Genomic DNA, 27,611 nt, shown 5'->3' with positions numbered 1-27,611 from the left:
GCATCATGCTTTCACTAGTGTGTGAGTTTTATTTAAACAAAGGAACAGTAGGTAAATATTTACCACAAAAAGAGACATGAATAAATATTAATCTTATTAATCTGAACAGCTGTTTGTTGCTAAAATATAATGGAATATATATGGATTCATATATATTTCAAGAGTTTATTTCTGTTATTATGATATTTAGGCATATACTTAATGAAGACCCAAAACTCAGTTTTTCTGAAACTGATTACTACATATTGTTATGACCCACATAATCACTGGTGAAGACTGATAGATTGACAGTTGCCTGGTAGACTGTCATTAACAAACCTCCCAAGGGCAGTAAGGTAGAAAGGGTCATTGCTAAAGAATCTGGATGTTAAGAGCTGTATCCAACAATATAAAAGGAAAGTTGAGTGGAAGAATAAAGTTTGGTAGAAAAGGGGGTAAAAGTACAAGGATAACTACAGCATCAAGAGGACTGAAAAGCCCATTTAAGAATGTGGATGTAATTCACAGAGAGTGGGCTACAGCTGGATCAAGGGCTTCAAGAGACGCCACAAAAAGAAGTATCCAGGACATGGACCAAGGCTGTTGCATTTATTGTGTTATGCTGCTTCTGAACCAGAGACGATGCCCGAAGCATCTTACCTTGGCTAGGGAGGATACAGGACTGGACTAGCAACAAACAGAACTAGCTACAAACTTATTTTCATTAACTTTAAGTCATAATAATAAAAATTCACAGAAAGAAACACTTGAAATGTATCACTCGGTGTGAAATGAATGTATATAATAAGCAAGTTTCACTTTTGAATTGAAATACTGAAATAAAATATCTATTCAAAAATATACAAATTCATAGAAACATACAGTAAGTGTAAAACATTCAATATTCTAATTAATTCTTATCCAAAATAATAACATCTTGTATCCGAAACTGCAAAGTAAAAAAAAAAAATAAATAAATAAAATAATAATAATAATAATAATAATTTTCCAAATGTAACTTTGTAAAAAAGACAGGAAAAAAAACTAACTGATTGCGGCAGCGATCCCGTAAAGAGTTGCATCTGAATGAGGGGGTTGGACCAGTCGAGGAGGGACTGGTAGATGTTTCGTCGGATTCTTCAGACTCCAAACTGCGATTGCACGACCTGAGGAGCGGGGAGAGGAAATTAAGACAAACAGAAAAAGTTTCTTCTTTCTGGGTGCATGGTTGAAAACATGCAGCTCACCTAATAATCTGCAGGATGTTGCTAACGGTAGCTTCTTTCTCCGGGATGTGCAGCCCATCCGACCCGGACCGGGACATGAAATTGTGTTGCCCGCTGTAGTCGGACACAAACTGCAGACAAACAGAGCAACAGCTGTGATATTTGATTCAATTGCATGTTTAGCTTTGTTTAGTGATGATGATAGGCGTACCTCTATCGAGTCCTCTGTGCTATCTGGAGATTGCTTGAGACTGATGATGCTTGCTGTGCTGTCCAGTGCATCACTTAGCTCTTTCAGAAAAACCCCACAGAACGGCACCACCTATACAAGAAATGTGAAGTAAAAAAAAAAAAAAAAAAAAAAAAAAAAAAAAGGTAAGTACATTCAAAGTAAATTATTAACTATTTCAAAAACATCATCTGCATAGAATAACACCCACCTTGCACCCTGGGATATTGAGTGCCCGGGTGACGACCTTCTTGTACTCCGAAGAAGATTCGTGCTGAGCCATGGCATCCTTCAAGCTTCTCATGGTCTCGATGTCTGACTGGTCCATAAACTGCCACATCTTTAACACTTTCCGGGATCTGCGGGGAAGAGAGACCCAAATTAAAACTAGCAAAGCAAACAGCGCTTCCAAAAATAAGATAAATAAAAAAAAACAGTATGTGAGGACAGCAGATTAGCTTGTAGATTTCAATGAACCTTAGTCCGGCCAGGAACTCCATGACGCCATTGTAGTTTCCCATATTCCAACAACACTTGGCGACGTGGACAAGGTAGGAGAAAACTTCTCTCTTCTCCTCCATGGAGCCAGCAGTCAGGACCAGCCACGTCACCCATGAACTCACCTGCAAGTTCAAGATTATACATGTAACAAAACTTGCATAATAGTCACACAGGCATGTTGCATAATAATGTCCATTAAGCTTTTCAAAATTTGTCACGCTACAGTTACAAACTTCAACGTATTTTTACTTTCTTTTCCCTTTTTCTTTACTTAACCAAATATAACACATTGAGATCAAGATCTCGTTCGCAAGGGGGGACCTGAGCAGAAAGTCTGCAGCACACCTCAAAAGAGTTAACCAAGACAAATTATACAATCAGAAAATATATACATAAATACAATTTAAGAGAATTGGTACTGATTAATAGATTCACATTGTTTATTTTTAAGAATGGTTTGCAATATTTTTAAAGAAATAAAAACACACTATCTGGAGTTCAGACTGGAGACGACAAGCTGTAGGAAATGTATCCTTATTTCCATTTTTCCATTGGAGCACGTGGAACAAGCAAAAGGAAAATGTTATTGGAGTGGCGAGAGTAGCCAGTATTAGATCTTGGTAGAAGAGCATGGAAGTATGACAGAGCCTGGCCAAGTGGAGTTTTATAGATCAAGGTCATCCAATGAATATATCTCTGTACACTCAGAGGAGGCCAAACAGCTTAGCTGTAGAGCTCACAGTGATGTGTGAGACGTCTGCAGCCTGTTGCAAACCTCAAGACCGTGATAAACAGTATTCAATGACTAAAGACGTATTATTAAGCAGAGGCAAAAAGGTAGCTGAGACCAATCTTTGTCTTGCTTTGAAAGAGAAACAGGATCCATTCCTGTAGTAAAATCCAATCTTCACCCCAAATTTGCTCTGTGCATTTTAAAAGAAAGCTCTTTGTCCAGTATAAAGCCTATGTATTTATAATTAGCAACAGACTCAATTTGTTTACCTAAGAAAGTAGTTAAAAATGGTGAAATCTCTCACAGCATTCCTGAATGCGAGAATATCATGGCTTTTGTTTTTTCCACATTTAAAACCAATTTAAGACTTTGTAAACAAGACTGAACTATGTTAAAAGCAGGCTGTGAAAAACTCTACAACATGTGGGAATGAACAAGAGCAGCAATGTATTACCAAGTCATCTGCATAAAAATTATAAAGTACGAGCAGTCTAAGGGCTTTCTCCCACAGCTATCTTAACATCACTGTTAGGCTAGGCTCAAAATTACCCTTAGGTACAATGTGAGTGAGTGTGTGCATGGTTGTTTGTTCTGTGTGTCTCCGTTTTTTCTTGTAATGGACTGTCCTACCCCGCCTCTCTCACAATGACCACTGGAGACTGGTATTTTTTACCCCCGGACCCTGCACGAATAAGCGGCTTTAGATCAATGGATAGAGGATTAATTTACATAATCTCATGACATAAAGTTTATTCTAATCTATGACATAATGTGCCCTATCTCTGGTTGCCTTGCTTTTGTTGTGACTAGGCTGTTACTAGGTACATTACAAATCAGTGACATAAGACAAACCCTGCCATTTTGCATTGTGTGTGTGGTCTCGATGGTGCTCATGAATTCTGGTCTGGAGATCTGTGACTAAACTGGCAGTATATGTACCAGATCATGTCCCTCCCGCACACACATACAAGAAATGGGGAGATCGGGTGACCATCAGCTGCGCAGGTGTAAACACATGATGGTCCAACCAGATATGGTTCAGGGTCACATTCTTTGAGTTGGACACACAACCCCAGCAGTAAAGCTTCCTTCTCTCTTGTGCCATTGTCTCCAAGCATTAGAGCCTCATTAATGCGGTCAAACACAAACACACACACACGCACATTAAAACCTCACAATGAAACTCCCTAGCCATGTTGCAGGTGGTAAAAACATCCCCTGGCCCAGAGATCTATTACTGGCTTATGTAAGGATGTGTACAGCTAACCGCAGTCAGACTTCACAAGGACTAAATAAAGCCACCAAAACACCCCACACACACACACACACACACTTGTTTTAAATACTTACTGAGGACCCTGCCTTGACTTCCTTTGACTACCATTCATTTTCAACCCTTTCTACGGCCTAACCCAGACCCTAACCTTTACCAGTATATAGCTCACCCTAACCTACACTTAATTGACACCTTAGTCCCACACCTAACCCCTAGTCCAGAGAAAAAGTGAGGAACAAGAAAAGGTCCTCACTTTATATCAAAGTCCTCACTTTACTAGTAAAATAGACAAAACAATTCTCCCTGAACTGCAAGTACAAATACATACACACACACAAAATATTAAAATAATAAAATACTTAAGTTAGAAATGTGGTTCCCTGCATATTTTGTCATTCTGTCCAGTTGTAAATAAATGACTAGTCTCAAATTTTTTTCTTAGTTTCATTCTCATGCAGGGATACAACGTATACACAAAAATACAGAAAGAAATATATTGAATTATTGTTTTAAAAAGATATGAATGTCATTGAGTAAAATGGAAATTGGATCCCTTAACAAAAGCCTAGAATCCATGTGCTGCACACAGACCAGTAAGTCAATCAATCACAGATATTCATGATCTCCACATCTCTTTTCACAGAGTTAATTTAAGTCCATTACACCCACTCTGCTACCGTGAATGAGATGAAAGAGATGTAAGCAGACCTAAGGGACAAGATAGTGGATCTGCACTGGGATAAAATGGGCTACAAGACCATCAGCAAGACAATGATGGCCTATTTATTATTCACTTCTTAGTCCACCCCAGGGCAGCTGTGGCTAGAAACATGGCTCACCACCATCAGGGTGTGACTGTGTGTGAATGAGTGAAAGTAAGTAGGCATTTAAATGACCCAGGGAAGGCTTGGGAGAAATGCAGCGGCCAGGTGAGACCAAATCGAGCTATTTGGAGAAGAATTTGAGGTATGACCCAAAGAAAACAATCTCCACAGTCAAGCACAGAGGTGAAAGCATTACGCTTTGCTCGGCCAACCGACTTTACTGCATTGAAGAACCATCTGAGGAGCTATGGACCAAAAAACTGAAGGGGTTTTCAGACCAAAAGTGTCTCCCCCGGCCTGAGTCCACAAACACATTAATTTTCATTGTGTGCAATGATTTTGAACACAGGCAACTCGGTGTGGAGATGTAAACAGCTCAACTGAGCCTGCTGTAGTCAAATTTAAAATTTGATGAATTCTTTTTTTTTTTTACGGGGAGCCAATAGGTGTGGGATATCCATCAAACTGCTTCTGACTGAGCAGAGAGTAGCCAGTAAAGGTGGAAAAGACATCTACCACAAGAACCTTTTAAATCTGTCAGAACAATGAAGAGACATCCTAGATTGATAATATTCCAATGTGACAATGATTTACAATATACCATCAGGAGAATGAAGAGGGCAAAAAAAAAAGCACATTTACATAGGGTGGTCTAATTGGTCATTTTTAACTGTTCATGTAATGTTTTATTCTGTTGGATTTATGGTTGGTTTTATGTCCTAAAATTCAAGATTTAATACTTCATTGTCATAATCCCACTCCCATAAATACTCAGATATTGTTTGGAAATCGTAATACTGTCTTAAAATTTCAGAAAGTGTTTAATACCGAATAAAAATGGAAAAGATTAATACCCAATGGAGGCACAGTTATTAAAGCTGTGATCTTTTATCAGCAGCTAAATTGCAATTCTCATCCTCAGAGCAAGAGAAAAGGAATTTAATATATTTTTTAATGTCTTTACAATATTAATATGAACCAAAAAACATATTTACTGTCTTTTTTTGTTGCAATTCAGCAATCGTACATAAACAAGATGGGATCAAATGTGTATGTCCTTGAATGTATACAAAAAAAGTGAAGTTGAACCAAATCTAAATATAAATCTCAGACTTATAGCACACATTAAGACTAAGGCTAGGCAACGACATGCATGTTTTTTGTCTTGATTTCTGCAGGCCACATCTCCAAGGAGAGGTTATTTTTCTGCACACACTTTTTTTTTTTAATCAGCCATACCGATGGGAAACTGCTCAGATACAGACCATCTATCCTGGAGCTTTCTAAGACTGCAGCACAGCACTATCAATGGATTACAGGCCCGCTCTACATTCTACTATACATGGCTTACTGGCAAACTGTTGCCCTACACCCTCTTATCTGTTACACGTCTGTGATCTGCGTGAGGCCGGAACTGCGTGTCATGCATGAAAATCTTCTATCAGTCACTTTCAGCAGCATGACATAGTGTAACACCATGTCAGCAGGGAGGTTTAAATTACAGTCGCCATCTAAACCATCCTGACCATCTGCAAAGTGGCGTTCTGAGCCGCCAAAGATCAAGCGAGCGCATAGACCTGGCAACTCTTCTGATATTCCAGATAGCAGAAGTGTTGCACAGGGCAAATAAGAAACAGGAAATAAGAAGACATTAGATACAGTGAGGTTAGTATAAGCCAACATTTGATTATACAGATCGGTAAACGAAAGAAGAATTGTGCAAAATGTGGCTTAAAACAACAGTTATCTTTTATTAACACATCATAGGTTTTTCATTAACAGTATGACACACAAACACACACACACACACTGCGCACATGCCAAACTGGAGTCGGGTACAATTTGATCCTTTGATGTTTGTATGTGTCCATCTCTCTGTCTGTCCTTCAGCCTGCCTGTCTCCGTCTGTTATTAGCTGAAGTATGAGAGCCGTTTTCTCCTTCATACAAGACTTATGTAACCGAGGTTGACAGAGAGCTATTGCAGACTTAACGCAGCACATACTGGTTCTGTCAAAGCTAAACACCCGAGACAGACACACAAAGAGGCCCAAAATTCCCACCATTCTCTGCCTTGCAGATTTCTCCCTTTTTTACTCACACAGTAATTTCATTCCCATACATGGCCTGAAAATGAATTGGATCATAACCATTACTAAGCTAGGTTACAACTTTTTTATTGGGGGAAAATGACCCATCTAACCCATTAATTAAATTCAAATTATGTTTTTTATTGTAATGCCAATTCACAACACGTGTTATCTCAAGGCATCTTACAAAGTCAAATTCATGAATCATACAAACAGATTGGTAAAAAAGGTTTTTATCAAGGGAAACCCAGCAGATTCGATGGAGTCATAGATTTGCATCATTCACTCCTGAAAGAGTGTGCATCAATTGTCCACATTGTGTCGTTGACTTTGCAACAATCCCTCATACCGAGCATTCATGTAGCGACAATTATCGAGATTATAGTTGAAAAGTTCTTGTTAGGGACTATAGTTAATATGTATTTCTGTAAAGTTATTGAATCAACCTAAAAGACCTACAGAGAGCAATAAAATGTGGAATTTAGCATCAAAGTAATACATTATTATTTTTAAGACAAACTAAAAGACAACTTAGCAATGTCTTTCAGTTTCAGACCTTCAAGATTGTCAGCTGTTGAACGCAACTCAGAGGAGTTTCGGCTTGACCAGCTCTGGTCGGACAGAAACTCTAAAGTTGGATGTCTTACGTTCGAAAAACACTCCTTAATGCCGCTAGGAAGAGGTAACAACATTCTTCATACAAGCCATTCACAAGCAGACCTTTTCTCTTTACATGCTGAGATGCGTCTGTGGGTCATTCACGCTGCAGGAGAATGTGAGAGCAAGACTTTCAGCTGATAAGAGGAAGGTTGAGTGGAGTACACCAAAGGTGATATTTCACTCTCTTGAGGTTCCAATCGCCGTCTTTTATGAAACAGACGGGATTTACAAACACAGGCAGAAATATCTAATAAAATATCACAGATTTTTGCAAGCAAATGTGTCTAAATGCTACAAGATGATAAGAGTTTCAGATGTTCACTGTGTATCTATTTAGTTTAAAAACGTAGTGAAAGCAACCTCTTTCTCACTCATGCCATGTGAAGTTACCTTTGCTCTGAATAATCAATCAATGACCACGATCTTGCTGTATCGCTAAAATTAGCATGAGCAAGTTCAAGCTTTGCAAAAAACTGAAATTTTTAGTTAGCCACGGAACTCTGATCAGTGGATGTCCAAGCTTTCTTTCAATTATTACCTAAATTGCAGTTGAAAACATTATTTATTTTCACTCATTTTTTATGGTTGCTCAGTTAACCCAACAATCCCAAAGCAAAGCCTCTAAATTACAAGACAAACTCTTAAGATAACACACACCATCACTGTTGGACAGTGTATCCCACCGCACGCATGAAGCTGTTGCAGACAGCTTCAGTGACAGACTGAAGCTACATCCTCGGTGCAAAAAGGAGCGTTATCACAGACCCATCCTTCCAGAAGTTGTTAGACTTTGTAACCATAACTGCTCCAGATCAAAACTGATAAGTGTTTATCATCTCTGCTGTTTTTTGCAGTCTATTTCCTTCTCGTACATCGTCTGTTGGTGTTTTTCATGCATAAGTCTACATATTTATTTTGTACATTTCTTCCAATATCCCTTCTCAGTTACATTCTTCTTTAATTTCCAGAGTATGTAATGCTTAATAACTGTGCAGTGTTTTTCTTATGTTGTAACTTTGCTCTGTGCTGCTAGTATACCTGGATTAACCCACTGTTACAAAGTAAAGTCTTTTCATCATCTATATATACTACTACTAAGAACAAATATCTTCTAAAATCCAAATCCAAGGGTCACAATAAAAAGCCACTTCAGGGCTTCATCCCTGTCTTGAAGGGAGAATCACTGCTGTCATTCGACTCTGGTTCCACTCTGCCCATATATGGCCATGCTGCACATTTGGAGAACTATTTCCCGTCTTGCTTCTTGCAGACTTAAATGAAAACCAGCTGATAGAACAGGCGTCCAACCTAAAGATGACTTCATCGTTCCTAATCAATCTCCACTCTTCCAACACTTTCTCTTTCTCAACATTGTAACAGTTTGTTCTTCAATTCACCAACGAAACAAGGCACGATAGTAGGAGTTTAGCCAACTGAGTAAGTGTGCTTATAGACACACATCCTGTGTTACAATGACAGACTTCTATGGTTATACACTAGAAAAAGTCTGGCTAAAGAAAATCTTACGTCAATGTCAAAAGTGAGATGCATGTTGTCATCATCTTTAAAATGTTTAAAGGAACTCAATTTATGCAGTCGATTATTTGTTATTAATATTTTCACCCAGTAACAACATAAAAAATGTTTATAAGAGCCTTTGATAATCTAATCTACACTGACATCATGTTGTAAAACCTGAGCTTTAAAGATAAACACTGCCGCTGCCGAGTTGTTTCAGTGACTTCATGTGGCTATAAAAACCAAAACATAGAACACGCACACAGAAAGTTCAGGTATGTGCATCATAAAGGAAATAATTCCTGTAAATCTACATCAACGCTAGCAATCAGCCAAAACAAAGAACTCCCAACTGGAGATCTGGTTTTGTCAAGCGGTCGCCTCACCTCGTTAAACCGTGCCACCAGGTCCTCCACAGCATTGCTTCGCTGAGCACTCTGAGTGGGCATCGCGGGCACCGACAGCGAGGCCTTGAGGTTTGGGTGTCGTCTAGTTTGACACTCGGGACTGCCAAGATCTCGAGTGAGGAAACAGAGGTAGTCTAACGGAAAGACCTGCAAAAAGACACCCTGGTTAAACAAGCTTAATGAAGTACAATTTATCACATTTTAACTTCAATGTACCATATTTTTAAGGGATCTTATATAACAGTAGTGCTTACGTGGAATGGAGGGGAAATGATACATGGTTTAAAGTGTTTCACAAATAATATTCTGACACGTCATGCAGTTGTATTTAGGGCTTTTTTTCCCTTTGACACCCCTAAATAAAACTACCCAGTTGTCTTCAGGTGCAGACAATATTCCAAGCTTGAACATCTCATGAAGTACTGTCCAATCCATTTAAAAATGGATGGAGTATGGCACAGCAGCAAATGCTAAGGACAGGCTGATGCAGCTAAACTGGCAGGTGGTGGGTCAAGTGGAGCACTATTCTGAGAAGCAGCTAAGAGGCCCTTTGTTACTCTGGTGAAGCCGTAGTGATCCAATTTTCAAGTGAGAGAATTAGGTGAACCATTTATAATGGACTCCATTAATCTGGCTTTTATGAAATAGAAGAAAAAAAAAAATCAACAAATGTTGGAAAACCCAACAGCCATGTAAAGAAAACAGCAAACCAGTGGATAAAAGCGCTCTGATAAGATAAGACTGAAATAGACCCTTCAAGCTAAACAATGAATTATAAAAATGACGACAGCACATCATCCTTGACATGAACCATAGTGCTGGTAGCATCATGCTGTGAGGATGCTCTTTCTTCAGCAGGAACATGTCAGCTGGTCAGAGTTGATGGCATGGAGCTAATCACGATATAATACTGAAAGTAATCTATGGGTTCAATTTGTAAAAGGTTTGTGTCTTTGTGAGTTTCTATGTAAACTAAATGTTTAATTAATCACTAGTAGGACTGGACGATAATTAAATAACGAGATTATTTGTTATACGAGATTATTTATTATAACAAGTATGAACCAATCCCAAACGCAGACCCAAGAACGCTCCGCCCCCCAAGCACCGCCCCCTTCGAAGAGTTCAGAGAGCGCGCGTTCTTTTCTTCATTTTTTAAAAACTTGTCGTTTTGGTATGAAGTTGGTTGGATAAAGGGTTGAGTTTGAATTCAGTGTTTGTGTGTTCTGTATCTAAAAATAGGTCATGAAGCAACTGCGTAAAATGGCCAGTTCTGCACTTAAAATATATGTTTTGAATTTGTTGATAATTATCGATATCGATCAGTATGATTTCTGTTTTATCGATATGCTTTTTTATCTATATTGTCCAGCCCTAATCACTACATGACTGTGTTTACTTATTCCTCCTTGACCATTATCCACCAAGTTTTGCATTTATTTATTATTTTTGTTTACTTAGCTGGATCAATTCTAGTGTGTTTTTATGTCTGTCTATTTGAACCTCTGAAGAGCACGACGTGTCACACTTATCTGTATGAACAGTGCTCTACAATTTAAGTTTGTTTGACTGACTGGTCGAGCCTGCAAAAGACTTGAGACAGGAGTGGAGCCTCATATTCCTGCAAGACAAAGACCCTCAACATAGAACCCGGGCTATGAAGTAAAATAATGTTCGAACGGCCAAGTCAAAGTCAAAGTTTTGACAATTGAAGCTCACAGAAACGCTCCATCCAGCAAATTCTTAAATCATGAATCATTCCCCACCTACTTTACAAATTTTCAGTAATAAAGCACAACTTGTGGTTATATTAGGACTGAACATGTATAATTTCAAGGGGTATAAATGCTATTGAAAGGCATTAAAGAAAATAAACATATTGATTCTTATTGTTTATTATTATTATTTATTCATTACTAAATAAGAAGTTTTTTGTAAAAAAGTCTTAATCTGTCTGCTGTCTAACATTTTCACCTGCTGATAAAGCTGCTGCTCCTGCTCCGTGAGGACGCAGGCGATCTCCTCTGGGAACTGAATAAGGTGCCGCAGCTCTGCCAGCTCCTTACTGATCCCGCTGACACTGGGAGGAAGAGAGCTGCTGCTGGTCATACTGTTGGCCAGCTGACGCTCTAAATGAGGAGATATAGAGGATTGGAGACATGTAAAGACAGACATAAATTTTACATTATGTGTTTAGGTCATATCAACATCTATCTAACATCTTAAGGACAAGTAAGTGGGAAGGACACAGAGGGGTGAAGTGGGGGAGGCGGGAATGGAAAGCAGAAACCGCTCAAGGACATGTCAGTAAATTAAAAAGGACGTAAAGCAGGAATGAGCAGGAGCTGATGTTTCCCGTTTAAGCATGTGCGCTTCTTCTTCTATTTTAACCTGAACATTTAGATCTGCAGGCATATCGAGTCGCTGTATACTGTGCAGCCTTCATCAACCACGAGCACAAAGCCCCCTGTCTCCCTTCAGAAGTATAAAGTGCACAGATCACCTGCAAGTTCCTGTGTTTGGATTTCAGTCAGGCCCATTAGTCTGTCTGTTTACACATACACACATTCACACAAACGCAAACCTGTCCCCATCTCTGCTAACAAAGGACTAATGGGCGGTTTCTACATTGGTCCAGGGACTGCCAGGTAGACATTCTGTACATTGTTGGGATGAATGCCACATAAACAGACTTTTTTTTTTTTTTTCTGCCGCAGGAGCTTTTCCAGGAACCATTTAAAAAGGGACTATTTGAAGAGTTTCATGTTGCAGCCACTAGGACACGGTGCCCATCTTGAAAAAGCTTGCACTCCACTACCACAATCCATCAAGGTGAGGTCTGTATGTCTTGGTGATTGGTCAGAGCACCGGAAACAAACAGGAAGACGTAATTCAGATGAGTGTAACCACTCTACAAACATCATCTGTTGTTATCAATCACAAAAGTTGTTTGAGTGAAGTGTTCCGTAAGTGCTTTCCATGGACCACTTTCAGCATAATGGTGTGTTGAGATTATGAGGTGTATAATGTTGATAGTAAAAGCAAGACGATGTGCATCAATTAACACCAACATCAGGACCTAGAGCCTCTCTGCTCATTGTCAACTGTCATATGAAGAAGCCTATTTACGCCCTCTGCAACCGTGCAGACACAAAATTTAAGGCTGTGTACGCATACGTTTTTCCAGACGCTCACTTAAAAGGCCGTCCATGGTAACCCTTGAGATTGGCAACAGGTAGGCATGGAAACAGCAGCGAGCGCTCGGCGGGAGCAAAACTTGCTTATTTACACAGTTTGATTTGTGGATACGGCCTCACAGCTTCTGTAATGAACTCTCAGCGTGTGCGCACGCGGGTGTGCTGGATAAAAGCAAGGACACAGTATGTGTAAGAATTACAGTGAACAGAGGGGAAGAGATGTGGACATAGATGAAAATTGATGGGCAAAGTGGAAAAAGAGCATCCGAATGTGGAAAATGTAGGCGAGTAAAAATAAGCAGAAGCAATAGAAAAGGGGGGGAAAAGTATTTAATGTTTCTTCCCTATTGAATTTATTTATTGGGAAATTTCTTTAATTCAAGCAACAACAAACGATATGAAAAAAGGATATGCATGTGAAAAGCAAGACAGTAATCAATTGATAACTGTTGAACAATCTGAATATCTCATGTAAAGCAATCTAAAATCTTTAGTCATTTTAAAAACGGAACAGATTGATTCTTTGCTTGAAGCAAAGCTAACGTCAGCTTGTCATACATCTTGTAAAATGGAATAACACTACACAATAGTTTTATATGTGTGCTTCTCTGGTCATGGAAAACTGGGGCTGTCATTTTGTGGAAGTAAAAAAACCCTGCCCAACATTTGAATTAAGGTAACACATTTTAAAAACTACAGGTGACTAGCTATTAGCGGCCAAGGCAAGGCAAGGCAAGGCAAATTTATTTATATAGCACAATTCAGTACAGGGACAATGCAAAGTGCTTTACATGATTAAAATATAGCAAATTAAAACAGAATAAAAGCAAGTAGGAATAAAATGTAGATAGAAATTAGAACAAAGCAGATGACTCCAGGCTGGGCAGCAGAGCAGAGAGCCCAACTAATTTGCCAGCTAATATTAGATTGTTACAATTGCAGGTTAATCTACACAACAGGTGCTTGGAAATACCTACTAAATTTAGAACGTGTGTGTCTAGTACTTTTGCTCATATTTATGACTGCAATTGAGGTACTTGACTGGTAGAATAAATTGTCACATTTGAAATGTAAATACAGACAAATCAACTATTAATATGCACAAACAGACAAAAAGATCAATTTGTTCAAGCGTATTGATGTTTGCTTCATTAGAAACATCTCAAATGCAGAGGAGGACACTTTCAAGCTTCCCATATATCATGTCCAACTTTTTTGAAAACAAGTATGATTTGCCAACGGATATAAATCAACGATCAGACAACTACTGCTACCAATATAAGCATATCTTTATTTCTTTGTAGATTTTAGCTCTCAACTAGAAATATTTTAATTAAAGGAGCTTGATACTTAGTAGGTAGTGTGAAATTGTAAATGATCAAATCTAATTTTTTGATGTTAAATAAATACATAGCGCAGCCATTTTGGATTATGAGGTTGATTAGAAAGTTTTGCCAAATCCTCCAAACCCAAGACATGCAATATTAAAATTAAATAGATAAAAAAGGTATTAAAATATATCCTTAACCCCGTCATGCTATGCTGTTTGATAAGAACGTCTCTATCTTTCATTATTTTTATGAAACACAACATGTCTATGCATCAGTCTTTCAGTGACAAACAGCTAAATCCTAGATGCTCAAAGAAGCGCTTCCGCAGGTCCTTCCTCCCAGCTGCTATTAAGACTTTATGATCTCTGCTGCTCGCAACAAACTGTTTACAACAAGCTAATGGTTGAATGGGTTCTGATCCAATCATGAATCATTTACACTGCCTCTCAGATGCTCATGTCCATTTGCACGCTTTTTGCTACTCTGGGTTTTGCTTGTACAATCATGCATGTTGCACATTTTTCTCACATTGTTGTGTATATTTGTCGCTGTATTTCCTCTGTTTAACTTGAATATTGCATCTTTATCTGAATATGCCAAATTACCTAGTATTGTGCAACATTTTCTTTTCATTCTGATTTGTATTTTTGCCTTTGATGAGTTCATTCTTTGTTGCTTTATAACTTAACTTTAGACTAGCGTGTTTATTATTACTAATCTAATGTGTAGCTATGTGTTTTTGCCGCTGTCACATTAGAATTTCCCCATTGTAGGACAATAAAAAGGTATTTCTAATCTTATCTTATCTACCCGAGTAAGTCCGGGAGTTGTTAATAGGTTAATAATAAGCAATTCGATTTTTGCTGCACACATTCTTATGGTTTAGGGTAAATATTATTACACAGAGGTGTTTCTACTAAAAGTAAAGGTGGGATTCTGCATTAGAATCCCATAGCATCCTATGCATAGCCAGAATATTAACTACAAAAGAAGCTTAAAAATACTGCTTTTCAATCAGCTGAAATATTGGCAAATCAGCCTTGCCTTCTCTATATTAAAAAAGTAATGTAATTAAGGTAGGTTTTAACTTAGGTAAAAACTATTTTTAATAAGTACTGAACTGACGTGAGAGACACTTTTCTTCCAAGGATTTACTGTTTCAAGCTGCTCCTGTGAAGTGGAAATTTAGACGAGCTCCAATTATTCATCTGCAATTGATGACCGTGCAACAGTCCTGCTCATTCATTTATTCATCCTCTGAACAACAAGCAGCCAGGCGCAGATGTTAGCCAAGACGGTGACAAAGAGGTCTGAAAGATTCTGAGAAAAAAAAAACTGAAACACTAATGCGAACCAACACTGTCAGGAAAAAACATGGCCTGTAAGCAAAAGCAATCCCTATTTAGAGTCAAACTTCGAACATTTTTTTTACAAACTAACATTTTTTTCCTGCTCAAACTATGTAATTCGCTTTCGTGAGAGAAGCTGTCAAACCGGGAGTGAGAAATGGAGAGGGTCTTTTAGATTCTTATCTGAAACGGTTTATCTGATGTACTGCAAACAAATGATCATAAACATTTTTGAGGATATGGTCCTCTTCCTTTAGGGCTGACAGAATATGAGCTAGGAATAATTGAACCTGATGTGGCTGTGATTATGCATGGATTTACTCATCTATAATGCATGAATATTACAAAAGGCCTACGTGCATTTGTGTGTGTGGTTTAATAGAAGCACTTCTGGATACGGTGGCGGATGAAGCAGATTAGCTGAACATCCTTTTCAACAGTTTTACATTGACTATTTGTTTTCTGACAACAGGAAACAGATGTTTTGAATCAGTGTATGGGTGAGTTGGGAATCCTTAAGACAGCAACATTTTATTGTGCACCTTACTATAAACCCATAGTTTTTTTTGTTTTGTTTGTTTTTTACTCTTTTGAATTGACTAGATTTTTTTATCTGTATTGAAACTGGGTAAATACTATGTTATGAAGGTTTCATTATGGATGTAAAAAGTCTAAACACTGTGTTAAAATCCTGGGCTTTAGTGATGCAAAACATTAGACCATGATAAATAAATTCTTTATGCCATTTTTAAAATGGCATAAATCCAGTAAAATTGGACTTGAAAACGAATGCTGGTGGACGGAAATGAAAAGAAACAAAAGAAAAAACAACAACAGGTAGTGCATGCACACCTTTAAACATACACTTTATTGAAGTACCTTTTGATTGAGTATTGTCATTATGTCTTCTAAAGATCCATAATACAGTACATTATGAAATAAAAAAAACATTACTGCGAAGTCAGCAAGTGCAGTATGACAATTTAAAAAGGACAGCTGTGAGGCAAATTTAGGTAGGCTAATATTTAAAGATGGACGTATTCATACATAGTATATAAGGCTAGCTGGAAGTACTTTTACTGCTCTTGATCCCTAAACCTGACATAGATTTAAGTGTCTGAAGATGTTAATTAAACACAACAACAATACTGAACAAAAATATCACAAATGCTTATTTTTGTAACACTGGGAACTGAGAGGACTTCTCCTGTCCACAGTCCTTTTTTTAGACCTTGTTCTAGGCATACAATTCTAAAGTTTTATTTCTTCCCTGATGAAGCCATTTTTTTGTGGATTTTGATGTAAGGATGGACTTCGGCTTTCTAACAGACATGATTTTAGGTTGCAAATGACTGGTGTTTAGACTTTTTCATCTACCCCTGAGAAGATTTAGCTCTCTCTAAACTGAAGTAATCCCATAGCATGAAGCAGCCACTACTACATTCCTGTGTTGGTATGGTCCTCTTTTATTGATGTACTGCTTTTTTATAGTAGATGTTTGGTGTCGGAGAAAGGGGATCTGTTTTTAAACCCTACTCCTTAGTCCAGACATATGGAGGACACTGTTTTTACACGTAGAAGGGAACAAACCATAAATTAATGAAACTCACGCCAGGTTTTCCCCCAGAAAAATTGGCTAACCCTGGTGGTAGGTGTTGCTGCGGATTGTGGGAAGTGCGCGTCCTAGGGGAGGATGGGGGTGGTGCATCACGCGACTCGAAGGAGGGGCAAGCTTATAACAGCTAGCGTGCTAGCTATTTCGATCGGGAGGTTTTCTCCCGGACGGGACCTTTACTCACAGTTTTATATTGCTCTCAAACAGTGACACATTTAAAATAAACAGACGACACTTAGCCTGCCAGTGGGTGTGAAGTGTGGGGGGGAGTGTGGTTTCCCCCAACGTTATAATACGTTGGGGGAAGCCCTGTCACTCAGTGTTACTGTCAAGCTCTCTGACCAGTTTCTGTTTTTATATTTCCTCGTCTTTTGGGAAACGTCCAGTTTTAGTTATGCAACTTTCTCTTTTTTCCTTCAGTGATGTATATATAATCCTGCAATTTCTTGGTAGCCTTCTCCTGAGTGAGACCTTTACACAAATAGATCACCAGGATGATTTGTTAACCTATGTCAATGTCAAGAAATCCTACTGAACCTTATTTTGGTCTCATCAGCTTGTCAAAATTGATTGATGGCAGGTATATGATCAAGAAAATTGAATGCTGAAATTGAATCCAATTCCAACTCTGAAAAAATGAAACAAAAATGTCTTGTTTACTCCTTTATTCTGCGTAAACTGTGACGCTACAAACTACACATTATGTGTATGCTTCTGTGAATGCATCATTACAGGAAAGACAATTCTGATTATTGAATCAAATATTTGTATAACAAAGTATTAGTTAAACGGGTGTGCACAATTAAATAATTTCTGATTCACAATTACTCATTAGGACAGCTCAAATTAAACAAACGAACTAGAGAAAAATCTTGAGATAACCATAATGTGTAAAATTCATGATGATTCAACTGAAAAAAATCTCTGATTAAGTCAAACCCTTGGACGATTGGAATACAATTAATCATCAAAAAACTGTTAAATAAAACAACTTTTAATTTAAATTAAAGGAGCTTATTAGCAGTGTCCGTCCATCCCTGCATTGAGAATTTACTTGTTTCTTCAGTGAATCGGTTATTTATATCGACTGTAGGAGAGAGACCCTGAACTTAGATCATCTTCGTCTCTCTGGCAGCCCACTGCACGCATACGTACACTGTTCTCACGAGCATGTAAAGAACCGATGACAGCTTCCTCACTGCAGAATGTCAGCCACTTTAACAGGTGCAGCACAACCAGCTCCAGTCAAATTACTCCAAACAAATCACTACATTGAATTTACACATACACACAATTTGTTTCTCAAACTGTCTTTTTATTATACTAAATTAACACCCACGAGATGTTTAGTAAAAAAAAAAAAAAAAAAGATTTTATACACACAAAGAATTATTATGTGTGCAAAGAGATGCAAATAGTACTGCAGGCATGTAAGGTTCTGGTACACGCTTGATATGAATACATGTCTGAATAAATAACATTTAGACAAACACAGCGCGTATAAGCAGTGTAACGATTCATGATACACAAATACAATCATGTGCAGACATTGTGCTGCTGTAGAAGCAGTAAACAATGATCAGTGTCGCTGCTAACATCTCTTACTTATCAGGGAGGTTTCTATTTGGATCAGATGGGCACACTCTTTCAAACAAAAGGCTAGCTGCAGGCATCTAATGTTTGAGTTTTTACAGATTTTTTTTTTTTTTTTTTTTTTTAAGGGGAAGCCGGTGACAGAAACCAGAGAAAAGAAGTTTGGACAAATCCAATAAACATCTCCGTGTTATGAAACCAAGGACTATCAAAAACATCTCAAGTACTGAAGGATTTATGATGTTTGAGGGAAATGGAGTTTAAACTCTCATCCCACAGAAAGTCATTTGTACTCTACAGTAACTTAAACTAATCAGGCTGAAGTTTAACAGGAACTATGAACTCCTGGACGGCCCTAATGTTGGCTCTGTGTTATGGAAGCAGCTACAATGTTAAGTTTTCATTCATCCTGTATTCAATTACAGAGCCCTTCACAATTCTAAATATGTCCAAAAAAGCAGTAAAACAATAGTTGGATTAAACGCAGACTCGGCCACCCAGTCTTAACCTTCTGTACAATCCTTCTTGCTCTGTGTGGTGGTAAGAGTAACTTGAACGCTCATGCAACCTTGTTGATTTATTTATTATAGTTCTTGCACAAACTATCGATATAGGCAAATTTAGGCTTTTACCTATTTGCTTTTAGTGTTTTTCTAACTTGAGCTCAAGATAGTCCGTTGGTTTAATGGCATGTTTTCCCGTTTTTCCAATTTTGTAGAGTAACCTATCGAAACAGGCTTCAATTACAATGACTTACATTTATAGTCAGTAAATTGCAATATGCATTCTGATGAGGCTTATTTATCAGATAAAGGTACCGTTCGAAAATAACCATATAGCAAGTTATAAACAGTTTTCAATAAGCCCACATTTCTGTAATAAAATGTTTTTCTTATCTAGTATACCTCATGTATAATTCTAACCGTAAAAGTTGTGTTTTCATTAGCTGTAAGTGAATGTCATTATACAGCCATAATGACATTTTGGAGACACACCATCATAATGATATTTAAAAGAAAAAAAAGGGTTGAAAATATTAGTCTATGGGTAATTACTCTATTTAATATGTTTCACTTAGTGAATTAAGCTGAAGTAAATTAACGTTTCAGTGATAACCTACTGTGAATTTTGAAAATGATTTTATACAAATGCTTGAGGGAAAGGAATCCTGTGATGACTAACTTAACCATTCAAGGCACATTGATTAACTTCAAAAGAATAGATGACATAAAAAAAACTGCTGCAGCTATTTTTATAATAATGATTTGGGTTGAAACTAATTATGACACCAGTGACTATAAAAAGAAAGCATTTTTTTTTCGGTACATAGGGATTTTCTTACATTGATTAAATAAATAACTAATGATTAAATAATTAATAATTATTTAACTCTATTTAATACATAATTTATCACCTTTAGTGAGAGATTACGCCACAGGATTAAAATGGTAATTTTAAGGTTTTAAGCACATATTTATCACCATAGCCAAACTGAAAAAAAGGTTCCTTTTTCTCACTCTTAAGGTAGAAGCTAAATGCTTCTACTTAAATATGAGCCTAAAAAAAATCTAAATAAAGGTAGCCATTTAAAATATCTGATGGTTCGCGGAGTGCAGTACAAGCCTCAATTTACAAGTATTGAATATGCTTTTAAAGTCATCAACAAACATTTTAGCAGACTAAACCTTGAAGCACTTAAAGTTATAACTCAAAAGCGAGAAAAAAATATATAAAAAAAACAGAAGTATGCAGTGAAGCTGAGTCTGCCCCTGGCACCAGTTGGACAGAAAACACAGAGACTTACATGCAAAAACTACTTCCTTAAAGACGTGGTTTTTGCAGTCTCTCAAATGACTTAAGTTACCACATGAAAGCATTTAACACTGTCTTACCTAAAACAACTAAAAAAATTATGCATTGTAAATTGCACCCACGTTTTAATCAGATGTAAATGAACATGCGCTTGAACACATCAATGGACTCCTGGATACCTCATCTACACAACAACAGACCAAGGTACGCAAACAATTTTGTCACTAATGAAAACAGAATTAAGAGTTTAACATGCACCAATATGTCCTTTGGCTTAATTATAAACTCCACATTTCTATCCCACCCTGCAGCCATGCAAGCACCATGCATGTGAGCTGAGGCCAAATGGGTTACAAAGCTGTTTAGAGATCGTGGTGAACAGAACAGTCCTTATCTCAAACACATGCACTCCACATGAAATACAAGCAGAATCATATACAGCTCATTTTTTCCCCCATATATTCATTAGTTAATCATTGACAAGCATTTTAAAAGGTAGATTTCCCGTGCACCGCAGCGCGAGCAGACCTGCAGTTTCAGTGTACCTCACTTTTCCCGTACTCACTGGTCAGCTTGAAGTCCGCTTGGTGAGAGTGCTTCATGGTTGTTGGACACAGCTGACTGCTCTGCCTCCCGTACTGACAGCTCAGTGCCGGGGTGACTAACATACACTTGTCCACATTTGAGCTGACAGTCCCGTCTCTCCCACAGCTGTTCCCTCTCTCTCTCTCTCTCTCTCTCTCTCTTCCTCTCTCTCCCTGCTCTACTTCTCCCTCCCTAACTCCATTTCCAACTTGAACTCTTTAACTTGTACTATCTGCTCTCTGTCACTCACCTGCTTGGTGTTCTTGTAAGCAGCAGCAGAGGTTCCTTTCTTTCCCTTCACCACACTCACTACTTCTCTCTCTCTCGCTCGCTCTCTCTCTCTCTCTCTCTCTCTCTCTCTCTCTCTCTCTCTGACATAAGTTCAGCGTCTCCCGCCCACTCCTTACTGACAACACGCATACGGTAGTTCACAGCCCTGTGCTACAGTTAGACCAACAAGCCGACCTACTCCACATAAAAACACTGCGCCAGAATTCTTATAACCCCACCAACAGCCAGAAGGCAACAAGTTGCAACTAGCAAAAAACAAAGAGATATTTTTCCAATTCTCGTCCCAGTTTTAACCACAATGAATGGAAACTCTCAGCCCAGCAGGGCGTCCCGATCAAATATTTTTTCTTTACAGATGTTTCTTTGCAAGTAAGCTTCCAGCCATTTGCCTCTATTGTATTTTTTGCAGTTTTAGTCATTTCATATCTGTTCTGACAAGCAATCCCTGAGCGACCCGTTCTTTCATACTTTTATGGTCTACTCCTGGGATGTCCAATCTGTGGCTCCAACACAAGGAAACAAATTTTGACCACCAGTACAGGTGTTTGATGCAAAGGAACGATTTTAGCATTTTATAGGGCAAGAGTTTTACAGATAAATTAATAATATTATTAATGCATTGCATTTACTTATATAAAAGCAAACAAGCACTACTAAATAAAAAAATATAAATTGAAAATTTTAGATTCAACACAAAGTTGCTCTTTCATCAACCAGATCTTTTACTTTACTAGTAAAAGGGTCCGCAAAAATTCAGCAGCTTTTAGTCAGGAGCAATTTTTCTCACACTGATCCAATAAACCTGGCTAAATACAACAAGCATAGTTGGAGAACTAGTGACATTTCCTTATATTCTTTGATAAAAAGCACATTTTTTGTCAATTAAAGTAAGAGTAAATTAATCAGAAATGCAGTCTATACATTGTCCATGTGGTATTCTATCTATAATGGAGAGGACAGCGCAGTCACCAGATCTCGACCCTATTTAGCTGTTGTTGGAGCAGCTTGACTGTATGGTGCATAAGAAGCGCCCATCAAGCCAATCCAACCTGCGGGAGGAGCTTCAGGAATCATGGGGGTGGGGTGGGGGTGGGGGGGGGCATTTTCTTAGATTACGTCAACAAAATGACAGCTAGAATACCAAAGGTCTGCAAGGCTGTAATTGCTGCAAATGGAGGATTATTTGATGAAAGCAAAGTTTGAAGGACAAAATTATTATTTCAAGAGCAAATAATCATTTCTGACCTTGCAAATGTCTTAACTATACTTTTTATTCATTTTGCAACATTCATTTAGAAAAATAAACATGTTTTGGGTAACCACAACATTTTTGAGCAGCAGTATATATATATATATATATATATATATATATATATATATATATATATATAAATAAATGAAGTATCAGAAACTGAAGAAATTTTGAATAAAATGGCAACTCCATATAAATAGACAGGAATTATAAATAATAAATATATTGTGCTAAGCCACCAGAGTAGATAGACGTAGCAAAAGTAGAGGGACAATGAGAGAAACAATACAACAAAGCTGAACTCAGAAGCATTACTTTCAAAAGGCTGAGCTAAAGAGACAAGGAGATAAAGAATAAAAGAACAAACAGCTAAAGAAGATGCAATGATCAGACAAGGTTGAGAACACCACATTGAGACCTTTCTTACTGTGTGAACATGGCTGACATGCAGAATTTACTCTATTTCTGCTTGATAAACTGATCACATTAGTTTGGCAGTATTAGTAGTCTAAGATATATATCATGGTTGCAACGTCTGATAAACCTAGAGATAAAAGCTACATTCTGAGTGTTAATCCTTTTTGCCACCTCCCTATCTAACTTACGTTGGGGGCATTGGATGCTGCGTCACCGTTTGTTCTACATCCTGGTATCTTCTGTTCATTGTTTGGAAAGGGAGGTTGTCACAAAGACCTAAACACACAGGTTTTCCATCAATGTCAGGCTTTTTAGAAGTAAGCATAGTTATAAATCCTGTATTAAGTAATTTAACAATCCGTGTTATCTAACCACTAATTTACCTACTGTCAGGTGTGGTGAAAACATAACTGGGAAAAGCAGCAGATTTTACGCTATGTCTGCATACTTTAAAGTTGTTACTTTGACAGATTTATTATTTGTTTACATAAGCTATTTGAAAGAGAAATCTATTGTGTCATTGCTCTTGTTACAGATGCCACATAATTTTCCAGGCAGAGATTAAACCTTAGGACTGAAGAAAAAGTCCAAGTGCAGCAAAAATTGCTCATTTTTATTTCAGATTTTGCAGCACTGTATCGGTTATTAAAACAAGCAAACATAAAAAAAAACATTTAGATAAACTTGATTTCTGCTGTTTTTTCAGGTAACAAATAATACACTAGACACTGACAGCCGGGAAACCAACGGAAAGGTTTTCTGGGATAAAGGCTATGACTTGTCGGACTAAAATAATCCCAACAATTTCATGAAGCTTTTTATCTTTATGTTAAACTTAAATTAACCTTAAATGATAAAAATGCCCGGTGTCCCACGTCATCTCCCTAAGTAACATGATTTACAAACCTTACTAAAACCGTTACCTGCTCCAGCTTACCCAACTCTTTGCAAGCCTACATCCCATAGCAGTCTATTTATTTTTATCTTATTTTTTTGCTATCATTCGATTTTTCTGAAGGACACATTCTGAACAATGCTCTTTGATTTCAGACCAGTCCTATTATCTATATGTCTACATCTATCTATCTATCTATCTATCTATCTATATATATCTATATCTATATCTATATATATATATATATATATATATATATATATATATATATATATATATATATATATATATATATATATAGTTATGGATAGATAGATATAGGGGGGTTACTATCCCCACTATATAAGTTTCAATACATTAACAGGGATAATCTTGTATATATTGCATTTTCGGCTGAATTTAATCATTTAAAATCACTACATTTAGCAAAACATTGCAGCACTTTTTTTCCAGAAATATGACCAGTGTTTGTTACATTGAATCTGCGTTGCTTTTTATTAGTGAGTAAAAAAAATATGTAACTTCATATGAAGTGTTTTAACATTTTGAGAACATTTTTAACCCACTAAAAAACTGTCTGACAACCCCACCAAAAAGAAAAAGCACAATGTTTTTATTATTGACTATATTTAGAACAAATGTCCGTCTAAACAATGCGTAATCTTGAAATCCTTGAGACTTCCCTTTGCTTTGACTCCCCACAACATTTGCTGTCAGTGGGTCTTAAATACTGGATTGTAACACAATGTAAAGTGATGACTGAGCAAAACAGAGACAAAAAAAAACACGGAAGCAAAAAAAAACAAAAAAAAAACAGAAATTGAGCTTGTAAAGACTGCAGCCTGAAACTCAGTTGTGCACTTCCTATTCAACAGTACGGCACAATAAAATAACTTACAAAGGAAATGATCTCAACAAAAGTCTGAAACAGCCTTTTGCAGATGACATTATTATTACCAAATCCCAGAGGTCTTCAGGATATTTTTGTTTTTCAGGCATTTCTGCAGATATATTTCTTGGTTTTACAATAAGCCAATATAAACTGTATTCAGTGCTAGAATTTCACAAAAAAGGCATAAAAAAAACACCAAAAATGGAGCAAATGGGGGGAAATCTTTTAGGAATCTACTTGATTTCTCTCTCTCTCCCCCCCACCCCATTTGCCAAAAAATACCATAAATTACATTGTGTTACAAAGCCAAAATATCCAGATGCCTAGCAAAAGAGCACCCCATCATACTAAAATGATTTAGTGTAAAGTATTTTTACCAGGCAACTGTTCACAAATAATTATATTTGAGCGCATACACCGCAAAAAAAAAATAAAAAAAAAATGCATGAAAGAAAGATTAAACTGGCTTCAGGAGCAACAATTTGGCTTTTTTCCTGGTAGTGAAAAAGTTTTTACCCTCTATGAGTTACTGAATGGTTTCTTGGAAAACTGGTGATTAGTGGGTGCCAGAGATGAGCATGAGTCCTATCTGGACTTGTGTAACTGAAGGAGGAGCCGTGTCCACATTCTCAGGCCAAAGAAAGCTGAATTAGTTGCCAGTGCAGGTTGGACACTTTAGGACCTGTGGTCAATCCTGTTTGAATTCTGAAGAGAATCTCAAGGTGTAATCATGGACAAGAGGTATCTGGTTTAGGAACCTCAGGGTCTCATCTTTGCTTTTTTTTATTTTTTTTTTTGGAGAGAATGCATTTCTGTTTGTGTCATTTATCCATGACATTCAGAGTTACCTATGAAAAGACATTTTTATCACAACAAGACTGTGATACAAACAAAAGCTGAAATACCTTAACCGGCCATCCAAGAGAAGCTTAGAACCGCTCCTCTACATTAAAGAGGTCTGTTCTGGTCAAGTTGCCTCCTGGGTACCTGCTTTTTGATTTTTTCAAGGAGGTCGCGTAGGATGAAGACCCAAAGGTAGACCCAGAGCACCTTGGAGGATCTAAATCTGACTTTCCAGTCTGGGAAATCCTTCATAATGAGCTGGAGAGCATCGCTGGGAAACTAAATGTCAGGATTAGCCTTGCTGGACCCATGACCTTTTAAAAACGCAGTCTCAGATAAATGTAAAGCTGGGTCCACACTACAGGACTTTCACAGACTACATATTCACACTAACAGACTGGTTTTTGATTTACAGGTGAAACGCTGGGGATCACACACTTGACGGAGCCGGCTGAAGGATCACAGACTGCGGCCTTTTTTCAGACAGACGAGATGACAAAGAGCATCAAGCACTCGTGGAAACTCTGGCGAGCGCCACAGTTTGAGGGGACAAACATACCAGACGAGAGTCTCAGAATTCAGACGGGCCATATTCATGTTAACCTTCCCCATACATTGGATCAGATGCAATATTAAACATGTTCATTTTAGCAGACAAGTGAGTAAGATTTAGATGGTGCTTACTGTATTCTATTTTATACTCATGTTGAGAATTCATAAGATTTATTTCAGGTTGTGAGATTGTTTTTGTGTATGTAAACAGCTGTCAGTTGTTGCTGTAATCTGAAAACGTTGCTATTTTTACCTCAACAGACAACAATAACATGATCCAGCTGGATTCAATTCAATTTATTTGAATTGATACACATTATGTATAAAAATAGGCTTATCTAGGTATAAAATACTTCATTCAGTAATGTCTTTAAATAAAGTCTCACTACGTTTTTGTACAATATGTTACTTATCTGATTTATTTAAAAAAACTCCATTATTTACGGTCAATTGGTTTTAAATATATGAGTATCTGTTTGTTTTTTGATCCCTACATGACTGAAAGTAGCTTTAATTAATCATCTGTATTATGCCCAATGCTTGTGCAATATTTTATGTTTATAATGTATAGTTTTGAGTACGGTTTTAAAAAAAAAAAAACGTTTCACACAGTAAATGGATACATATAAGAACAACGGCTGAAAAGCAGAATCATTTTTAATGTCAGCTTAAGTTGATGTGAACTTGATTTTAAGTAGACCTACGCAGCAAATTAATATCCAGTCACTTCAGGTATCAAACACAAAATCCAATTCTTCAGGTTGCATGTCACATGCGTGAGACTAACCCATACAGTGCAAACCGCATGAATATAACAAACTCAGAGAAATTCATTTAGAATCTTTTAAAATGAAAAACAAAATAAATGACAAGAGAAGAAAAAGATAACCAAAACTTCTTTCATGAGATATGACTGTAAGAAAAAAGTGACATTTCTCAACAGACGGCATCTCGTCAGCCTTGACAGAGACGTTTTATCACTATGGTTGTGTAGGAAACTGTCCAATAAGCTGTTCAGAAAGCCGACATGACTAAAGTACATAATACATCTTTATTCAACTGGACAGAAAATATCCTGGATGCCAATAATAGTTTTTACGAGAAACACTTGAACTTGAGTTGTCTTTTCAGGAGAAATGAAAGGCTTCAGTTTTCCTTCCCTCTGGTACTTTAGAAAGCATGTTTATCATCTGCTCAACTGCATAATCGTAATTGAGGGTGAAAGAAGCAGCATTTTTCTGAAGCCTTAAAGATTAGAAGCAGGTTATTACACTGAAACACTGACGAGAGAACCAATACCAAAAATGGAGAGAAAGTAAAAACCATCCTAGCACCGTCCAAGTATTAAACTCCATCAGATGGCCAGTTTCAGAATAATTAAACTTTCAAAACATAAACTTTTTGACCTTGTACATGGTCAATAGCCTTTCCTACGCTGCTTAACAACGCAGCACTTTGCACTCCTCTTCAAACAAGCAAGTAAAACTGTGCTATGAGTATTTTTACCCCTGACAGATTCTTGTTTTTTTTTTTTTTCCCCTTTGT

General features: G+C 37.4%; 1 protein-coding gene across 7 annotated transcripts in view; it reads right to left on the bottom strand.

Moving 5' to 3' along the window:
• Nucleotides 1–27,611, bottom strand: part of plce1 (phospholipase C, epsilon 1) — a 124,160-nt gene that overhangs the window by 32,549 nt on the left and 64,000 nt on the right. For 6 of the 7 annotated variants that reach the window (XM_036141807.1, XM_036141812.1, XM_036141808.1 and 3 more), the window contains exons 8-14: nt 11,417–11,571; nt 9,422–9,589; nt 1,912–2,057; nt 1,646–1,793; nt 1,417–1,527; nt 1,227–1,336; nt 1,029–1,145 (exon numbers count right to left, since the gene is read on the bottom strand). In XM_036141807.1, coding sequence (XP_035997700.1) covers nt 1,029–1,145; nt 1,227–1,336; nt 1,417–1,527; nt 1,646–1,793; nt 1,912–2,057; nt 9,422–9,589; nt 11,417–11,571 — 955 coding nt within the window. Of the gene's footprint in view, nt 1–1,028; nt 1,146–1,226; nt 1,337–1,416; nt 1,528–1,645; nt 1,794–1,911; nt 2,058–9,421; nt 9,590–11,416; nt 11,572–20,904; nt 21,256–27,611 lie in introns of those variants that run through there. The other variant, XM_021312747.2, reaches the window with a different exon arrangement.

The sequence above is a fragment of the Fundulus heteroclitus genome, chromosome 10 (genome assembly GCF_011125445.2).
Source record: "Fundulus heteroclitus isolate FHET01 chromosome 10, MU-UCD_Fhet_4.1, whole genome shotgun sequence".
Taxonomy (NCBI): Eukaryota; Metazoa; Chordata; class Actinopteri; order Cyprinodontiformes; family Fundulidae; genus Fundulus; species Fundulus heteroclitus.
This window is presented reverse-complemented; position numbering and strand designations above follow the sequence as displayed.